General features: G+C 42.8%; 1 protein-coding gene across 1 annotated transcript; it reads right to left on the reverse strand.

The window, feature by feature from the left end:
- Window positions 1-4,223: 4,223 nt before the first annotated feature.
- On the reverse strand, window positions 4,224-9,399 carry UTP11 (UTP11, small subunit processome component homolog (S. cerevisiae)). The gene is made up of 7 exons (XM_019473534.1): window positions 9,339-9,399; window positions 8,516-8,618; window positions 8,145-8,258; window positions 7,318-7,411; window positions 6,884-7,014; window positions 5,157-5,267; window positions 4,224-4,515 (listed from the first exon to the last, which is right to left on the reverse strand). The coding sequence occupies exons 2-7, from the start codon at window positions 8,534-8,536 to the stop codon at window positions 4,432-4,434; spliced, it is 555 nt and encodes a 184-aa protein (XP_019329079.1). The 5' UTR covers window positions 8,537-8,618; window positions 9,339-9,399; the 3' UTR covers window positions 4,224-4,431.
- Between the last annotated feature and the right edge of the window lie 10 nt (window positions 9,400-9,409).

The following is a 9,409-nucleotide window of genomic DNA, read 5'->3' on the forward strand; positions in this document are numbered from 1 at the left end:
ATTCTGAATCACCTGAAACCCGAGCTGTGAATCTGTAGGGTATTCTGATATCTGTATCTTGCAAGCTGCAGGGAATCTCCTTGCTAAAGAACCTGTTGGTTCAGCCTTTGATACTATAATTATCACAAGCAGAAAATAGCTGTGGGCTGTTTCTCTCTGTCCTTCCCCACGAGGGCCCAGCTAGAGGATGGCAGATCCCACCAATGTCTCACTTCAAATCTTGCACTGCGGTCGAGTGGGCTGGGTGTTTTGTTCAGTTACAAGGTATTGACTCTTCCCAGACCCTTGCAGAAACATTTCAGTGCTTTAGGATGAGGAAACTTAAGCTAAGGGCTTTGGGAGTCAAACCAAGAGTAAGGTCTGACAGATGAACTGAAGGGAAGGGTTTGGTCCTTTGAGATGTGCCCTGGGGGGAGCTGTTGGGTCCGGTGACTGACCCACAGGGACGCCGCTCTGCACCAGAGCCATCTACTGCCGTACAGTGACAACCATGCCCTATAACCCTAGACACAAATGATGTTCTTTCTTAAATATCTCTTAGAGATAGAGGCTTTTCCAGAACCTCTTGGAAAACATGATTTCCAGCCCAAATTTGTTCTTCGGCAGTTCATACACAGTTGCGTCTGTGCCAGCACTTTTCTCTGCCATAAATATTTTCATGCTCTTTGCTGCCTGTAAGCTTTTTAAGGCACTTGTAGAGCCTTTATCTTGCTAGGCTGAAGGAGCCAAGACCTAGTCCTGTTTGTGAGACACTCTCAATTCCCTTCTGCATCTTAGAGGCTCTTCCATCTGTCCCATTGTGAACGAATCTTTGTTGAATCTCGGTGACCAGACCTATGGTGACTGCATATGGTGTTCCAGATGAAGTCTCATGACAGTCCTGTAAGATACTTCCAGTATTGCCTCCTTGATATATTGGCTTTTTTCCTCTGACAGCTTGAAGTCATTCTGTGATTGCACCCACAAATTTTGCCTTTTTTTAAATGTGGAATTAGCATTAACAAGGATTTGTGCAAGTGCACACAGATAGCTGCTATATGAATAAACACCCAACTTCCCTGTTAAAGGTTAATTGTGACGCTGAGGGGAAGAGTCCAATGCTCTCCTTAAAACCCTCCTTGTCCTTGTTTATTACTTCAAATCTTTAACTGTTTTGGAGTGTGATGTTGGATGTGGGAAGCTGTTTCCAGATAGCTCCTGTCCAGTTTCTTTCAAGATGTGAAATGGGACTGGGGATCTTCCTGAGAAATGGCCAAACGGAACCTGGGCACCATTTTTGCTCCCCACACTTTCAAAAATGCACAGGCTTGTCTGCCAAGGAAAATCAAAACAGATTGTCCCTTCCAGCAGGCAGCCCATTTCCCATTCATCTGTGCTATAGGGAGCTGGGTCTTGGCACTAAAAGATAAGTGTTTAACCTATGATGCCATTTTCAGCATTAACTGCCTGAATGTTTCTCTGGACACTGAGCCACAGTAATACTGTGAAACGCAACGATGGATGCTGGTCAGATAAAAGAACTTTGTTTGGTTTTGCTCTTTGAGATGGTGCAGGTTTTTTTGCCGGTAGCCGTTGGGAGCTCTGCAGGGCAGTAGGTACGCGTCAGCCCTATCCGCTAAGGTGGAAGTTCAGCACCCACCAAATCCTTGAACATTGCAGGCAGAGGTAGGTGAAACGTGTTTGTGCATGAGAGCTGGCACCTCCTTTCAGTCTGTTGTGGCCACAAGATGAAAAACCACTCCACAGCCAACTGAATTTGTACCTAGGCTTTTGTGGTCAGCGTCCAGCAAGAAGTCTGCTCGATGTAACAAACACCACGGACGTAACAGTGCTCCGGTTTCCCTTTGTTAAGACCTTCATGATTTCCCAGGGAAAAGTAACTCAGAACAGGCACCGCTTTTGCTCCTCATATCCTGTACAGCGAACATGAAACTGTTGTGTCTTCACTGAAGGCTTGCAGCTCCTGCATGCCAGCGGACAGATGAGAACTGCCACCAGAATAGGCGGTATGGCACTTGACCTATAATTTTCCATGGTGAGAGCACTGACCGCTCAAAGCCTCGCAGCTACCTACTGCATCCCATAATATCTTGCTCCTTTACTGGGGAGAGATGGCTCTCTTCCAGGGATTAAGTCATTTGTGCCCATTGCAACACTTGATCTACCAATGGGATTGGAGGCGCACCAGGCATTTCGAGCATCAGGCTAATTAGCTGTTCTTGTTCAGGTTGTTACTTTTCAGCTCCTGCCAGACAGTAATTCCTTTAGGGTCTTCCAATGGAATTGCTGTTTTTCTTTCCCATCCTTTCCAGTAACTCTCTCGATGCAGGTAAAATTAATCAGGGATAAGGAACAAATATTTATCCATTTAAATATCAATCTAGAAGAGATTTCACTTCAAAGACACCCAGCCAGTGTAACGGGGACCTTGATGTACGTTTTAAAAACAATTAAAAGATCCCCAAAAACACAGGTGAACTTGACAGAAATCTAGCTTGCTTTTCATTCCTCTTCCTTTTTATGTTTCTCTGAATATTGCCAACTTAAGCTTTCAAAGTCAATGAATTACGCTTATAAAATCTTCAGGTTCTGTTCAAAACAACCATGAAAGAAACGAAGCTCTGCTCTCCTGGAATCGGCTCTGCAGCCTTGAAGACCGTAAAATAACGAGAACTGGATGCTCTTTCGTCATCCCTCAGCTGCGGGAACACGGGAGTTTAAGACAAACTACGGCCCGTCGCGGGACTCGCAGTTAAGTTTCGAGCTGGCAGCAGCGGGGAGCAGAGCTCTCCCTCACGAACGCGCCTGCCACGGCCGGGCCCGCCGTGGAAGAGGTCCGAAAAAAATCACCCCTCAGCTGCGGGAACACACGGGAGTTAGACAAACTACGGCCCGCCGCGGGACTCGCAGTTAAGTTTCGAGCTGGCAGCAGCGGGGAGAGGAGCTCTCCCTCACGAACGCGCCTGCCACCGCCGGGCCCCGGGGAAGTAACTTTCACGGGAAAAAGCGTGGCAGCTTTCCGTCGTGCGCGTGTTTTCCTGTGAGGAAGGAAAAGGAGGAACTTTCTCCCACGCGGCGCGTTTGATTTTTTCCTCCGGGTCGTCTGCTGCTGGATGGCTTACAGCGTGCCATTTAACAGTGAAATCACAAAACTTCACCTTCCGCATGAGAGTATTTTAACTTCTTTTAAGAGCAAAGCGTAGTGCCTCCCTTAATCCTTCCCAGAAAAAAAAATTCACCCCACAATTGCTGCCAACTTGGGAATCTTTGCAATGGCAGAAGCAATATCTGAAGCTGCATTTGAGCATGTAAAAAGTCCTGTTTCATCTAACAGAAGCTAGGAAAACTCCCAAAGTGGGAAGAGCATCTTTTTTTTTTTTTTTTTTTAACCATCTTGCATGGGCATGTGCTTATTATTGGTAGACATAGTACAAGTGAGAGAGATAAGAAAAGGAATGTTTACGCCCAGGCTCTCTTAACTTGCCTGAACTGCTCCAGGACACTCAAGGATGCGTCTTCATTGTTCCCGGTTGAACCCCCCCTTCCAACTACCAACATTGCAACAAGCATAATATAAACAAAGAGGACAAACTTTTGTCCCAGTTGGCTTCTGTGCTGTCTCTCCCTATACGTGAATTTCAGTATTGCCTCTGTTCGAACTTGGTAGGCGACACTGGAAATTCATCGTGGTACGGGCACTACCCCATTGTATGGTAGAAGACAGAATAAGCACAAATGGCTCCTCAGCTATGGAAATTATTCATAGAGTTTTTCTTCCTTTCTGTACAGTGGAAGAAACAATTCCCCACTTCTAGCATCATTCCAGAATAGTCTTTGGCTAATATGGTGCCTGAATTTAGCAACGCGCCCTTAGCATTGCCTTTCACCTCTTATGTTTTAAAGTGAAATACCTTGTGCAGATAAAGCAGAATGGGAAAATTAAGAGGGATTTGGGGGTGGTGGTGGGGAGTGATTAGAAAAATGGTAATTCAGCTTGAATCTGCTTGAAAAGATAGCTAAAAAAGCTGACCTGAAATCTCTTACGGTTTTGGACGTGTCATGGTCACTGGCCACAGAGCTGATGTAACACTCCCAGAGCACCTTTTCTGTCCATGTGCTGTATGCGACCCATCTCCCAGTCCCTTAATTCTGACCTTGACTTTTCAAGGATTGTTTATGGTGCATATTACTAGGACATTCAGGCACCTCTTGTGGCTTCCCACTGTAAATACCAAGAGAACAAACTCTCTGATTTATTAATCAAGTAATTAGATACAACATATTTATGGCTACCGCAGGCCCATAGTAATTTGTTTTAACAAAGTGCTAGGCTGCAGTGAAAAACAAACTGATATGGTGTATCAGTCCTTCTTCATAAGGAGAATCCTCTTTCTTTCTAAGCAAAGATGGTGGCGATCATTTAATGGAATGCTAACGTTTCCGCTGAAATTTGAATTTGTAAATAGCTGGACCATTTGTTGTCTCTTTCTTCACCTTTACTTTATGAGTTTTGTCCTAGAAAAAAGAACAAGAAAAAGATATTTGCTGGCATGTAAGAAGAAGCGAGGGGGGGGACAAAACAAAACTAAAACCAACCCACCGTCATATAAGTAAGAAAATCCCTGTCTGGGACTAACGAGGCATTAGTGAAAAATGGTCACTTTCCACTGTTTAGGTGGGAATTCTATTTCTGTCTGCTCTTTCCACCTTTAGGCTGTCAGGCACAATCTGCTTTGTTCATAAGCACCAGTAAAATGACGAGTCCCATTGAGACAAAGAATTTTTTTGGTCATCGGCATTTTTAAGATCTTCTCGTAACCTACAGAAATGGTTCCTTGCCTCTGCTACTTGAAAGTATTAATTTAGTACTTGAGAGATGGCAACAGTATTTTAGAAAAGACTCGTGAGCACCATTTCAAAGTTGAGTCTTTGTCCTCGCTGACCTGGTAAGACTTGGACTAGCAGATGTAATTTACTAGCCATGGCACAACTGGAATGCTTCATCTCGCTTTTTCCATACTAAAAGAGGATTACTTATTTTTAGGAGTTATCTAGAAGTGTCAGCATAAAAACAGAGTGAAGAAACACATACATACAAAACTAGACCTAATGACCTGAACAAAACAGATTCAAAGAACCAGAACTAAATCCCTCACCAGAAGATCTTTACGTGTCTGGATTTTCTGTGCAATAACAAACATGGCCTTTTCTCTTTCAATGCGCTGCTTCAGGAGGTCATACTGATTCTTCCTTTGCTGGGCTAATTTCTAGAGGAAAAAGGAAAAAAAAGAAGCATTTTTAAAACAGAGAGAGGAACAAGACACTATGGTCTGTAACTGACCTATTCTGAGGAACTTGGACCTCACAAACATTTTTTGCATTTTTAAATCATAATCATATTAAAGAATGCTGCTTCAATTCTGTGGCTAGATTCCAGAGAACCGTTTTAACATCTTGATTCTCATACTAGAGGTTTTCTAGTTAGGACTTAATTCTTTGTGCTTGTTTTAATCTCTTAAATCCAAACATAAAAAAAACAAACCTCTTCTAACCCAGTTTAGATGCTGTGTAACCTTGTTCAGTAAGAGGCTGGAATTTCGTTTTCCTAAATCCTCTGATTTTCAATGTTGAGTGCAAGATAACATTTAACTCCCTAACGAAAACCCAGTTTATCGGGGGGGGGGAGGGAAGAAAAAAGACCGGAGACCAATTCCTGAAGTGCTTAGAAATTGTACAGAGGCCTCCCAAAATGCAACTTGTTTGGTCACGTTTACCTACTAAGAGCGGCTGGCTTTCCCAGCACAAAAATGGTATTACTGCAGGTGTGATTTAAGTAATTAAATTAAGGAGAACAGATCCCAACATGCTTAAAATATGACTCAGACATTCAGAGGAGAAAACTTGTCAGTCTACAACTTGTCCAACTGCTTTACTGACAAGCCAAACTGAGAAAGCTGGCAAGAAGAAAGGGACCACAGTGTGTTTGTTATCTGACATCTGATTCAGAAAACAACAGGTTACAAATTTACCAATCGGCAATTTTAGACAACTTTGTTTTTACCTTACACATACCAACTCAAGCTTATAGGACTGCCCAATATATCTAAACTAATTAAGTGGTATTTACAGTGTTAAAGCCAAGTATAGCTACTTCTAGGACAGAAGTGCTGTGATATTAAAACATCAGAATCAAAGTTGATTGCATAAGCAATTCATCCTGAAGGATCATGAAACACTTAAATTAGGAAAGCCAGGAAGTGAAACTATAGCTTAAAAGTCTTTAGGAAGAAAAGGAGGGAGACAAATCCTGAATCTCAAGCTGCTTCAGGCTCAGAACCTAAATGAAAAATACCATGAGATCAGAAACCGAACAACAGATACATCTATGTTGGAATAAGCTTCTTCACATCCCTATTCAGGGATGCAAGGGTTTCTGGGGAGGTGTAAGGGGAGACTTATCAGTGGATGCTGCAAAAAATCACACTTAAGACTGCAGCAATTTAATGAAAAGATAGTCCCATAGGTGTATGTTGTGTAATGGAGGAGAAATATATCAATTTTGCCAAGGAAACTGCCTAATCAGATCTGTGCTATTCCTTTCTGGCCCATACGTCACAATTCTTGATTTATAATCCATGGTGCACTGGGATACAACCAAACAAGTTCTCCATGTCGGTCCAGGAGAAGATTTGACTGTAGGCTCCAGGCACTTGACGATTAAGTGACATCCACTACAGCCTTGTGTCACCAATAAAAATTCTAAGACAACAGAGCAACTTTGTTCTCCTCCACAGTGGTCAAACGAATCCTCTTTAGTGCTTATCATATAAAAGATGTAAAACAGTAAGAAAACTATAATACAAATAGTGGCAGTACAAACTACCTTTAAGTGGGCAGGATCAGTAGCTCCTTTCAGTGTCTCTTTCTGCAATGTTGCAATGGTCGGTCGGTTGTACACTCTATCTACGAGCTCTGGAACAGTATCCAGATGAGTTGCAATATCAAACTCCTGAACTATAAATAAAAAGAAATTTAGGAATAAACTCACATGAACTTCTTGGACTAATGCTCAGCAAACCTTCCAAACATGTAGCTTAAGTACAGTCAGTGATGGAAGCCCCAGCAACATAGCTCCTGCAGAACTGAGGTCTTATCTAGTAATGGAAGAGATTTCTAGAGCACCCGAATTATTATTCCCCCCCCCAAAAATAATCTTTTTTTATGATAACAGCATAAAGAGAGCACCATACTATTTTAAACAGCCTACAATAAAGCATCACAGAACAAGTTTTCTGACAAAACCTGTTTAATTCTTACCTTCTTTTTTGGTATCAAAAAAGAACACGTGCTTGTTGGGATTCTTCCCCTCAGCATCCAGCAGATGGAGCTCCGACTTCAGCCTCTCGATTTTCTGCAGGAAAGAAAAGTTAATTTCTTTTGCCAAACATCCGTGACAAGGTAAATAATGTCTCCCTGAAGCAAATTCCAGTTTGTTTCTCAAGCATACAAGCATCTGAACTCTTCCTTCCTTTTTAGTCTTTGAAAATACATCTAGTCTATATGTCATGCCTTCATAACCTTTTCGAGTAAAGGTTAACAGTAATTTCTGGTATTACCCAGCCAAATAGGTACAAATCAATTTTCAAAACAGTAAGTTATCTGTACGGCAGACAAAGTAGGAATGATTACCGTGAAATCACTAGCACAAATATGAAGGAAAATTCCAAGCTGACTTTCTTTAATTTTTTTATCTGCAGTGATAGTGTGTGGATCAACATCAGAGCATAATACATTTTCAGAAGTGGGTCATATTTCTGTTGATTGCCTGCCTACCATATTCAAAGAACGCACTTCAGTAACAATAACCCTCAATTCTTTATAAATATGTGAAGCAAGAGTACGTGTTTAATGTCTGAAATTTACATAAGAAATTGCCATGTTTCATAATAATGCATGGTATAGTTTTTATTATTCAGTATACCTTCAGGCTCTATATACAGAGCTCCACTGACATTTCCATCTATCATTTCCAGTATTACACAAATCAGGTTTCACTAAACATAAACACAATAGCCAACAACAAAAAAAACATAATAAAAAGAACAATTCTGAGCAAACTGGAAAACACTAAAGTGAAGTATTACCTTGGCTTCTGCCACTCTTTTCATTTCCACATATTTAATATCCTGTGTCCTCATCAATTTCACCTGTTCGGGGGTCACTTCATCCTTTGGCTGCTTTATTATATGAACTCCATCCTAAAACCAGACGGAACATAGCACTTACAGACAGATACCATTCTCGCTATAGTGTACTATGGGTCCTAATAATAAAAGCAAGAGAACCTTTTTGTCCTTTGCCCCTCATTTTCTTCAAAGCCTTCCACAGGCACCAAACCAAGTCTGCTAATTTATTTACTAATTCATAGATTAAAACCAAAACAAGGCAGAAAAAAAAGTTATGTTACTTAGAGCAACAGAGCGTAACCCTGCTTGAAGGCAATTTAGATTCTCACCTGGAGCTCTGCACGTATCATTTTAAAGTAGAACTCATCAGGATTCTTGTCCAGAGCTTTCTTTTGAAGTGCTCTGAGGGCATTCTGTTTCTTGTGATAGTCACTGGGGAAAAAAAAACCAACAGAAGTTGTTCAGCAGTTTCTCCAAGTTCACACTCCTTGATGAGACGCTGAGTCCTTCAAAGTGATGCTCAGAGCTTTGAGACAGCAGACAAGGCTCCACATAGAGCTGGACACCAACGATTGACTTTAGCTTTACAGTTTATTCCTTAACAAAGCTGGAAATGAATAGTGTCCAACAGTAAGTGTTAGAGGAGTAATGGAAACACGTTCACCCATTCTGCAAAGCTTACTGAGCTGCTTAGGACTCCTAGACCTTCTACAGAATCAGCCATTAAAGATGGAAGACAACGCTTACAAGTTTTGTATTAATCACAATAATAACGATTTTGTGAGGCCTTCGCCCTCCACATTCCCTTTCCCTCCGACTCAGCCACAGGGATATTTAACTGTCTGTGCATGTTGCGTTTATTTCTATGAAAGTGCCAGCTAGGTGGGATCGGGTACGCCACTTTTTGTGCCATCAAGAACACGGGCTCTTCACATCGTCTCTGCAATCCGTGACACTGCGGTGCAGAAACCACTCCGGCCAGAGGGTAACGCTCTGCAGCCCGGTGAAACCCGTGAACGCCGCCGGTGCCGGCCACCCCCGCCCCACGCGGGGACAGGGCCGCCCGCCTTGCTCCCGGCGCTGAGGCCGCTCCTCGCGTCCAGCCCGCAGCCATCCCCGAGGCCGCCCTCCCCTCGCGGCGGCCCGACTCACTCGGCGCGGAGCCTGTAGTCCTTCTTCTTCTCCAGCAAGCCCAGCTTCGTCCGGGAGGCGGGCTAGGAGGA

Source organism: Aptenodytes forsteri, unplaced genomic scaffold (genome assembly GCF_000699145.1).
Source record: "Aptenodytes forsteri isolate BGI_AS27 unplaced genomic scaffold, ASM69914v1 Scaffold7, whole genome shotgun sequence".
NCBI classification, from domain to species: Eukaryota; Metazoa; Chordata; class Aves; order Sphenisciformes; family Spheniscidae; genus Aptenodytes; species Aptenodytes forsteri.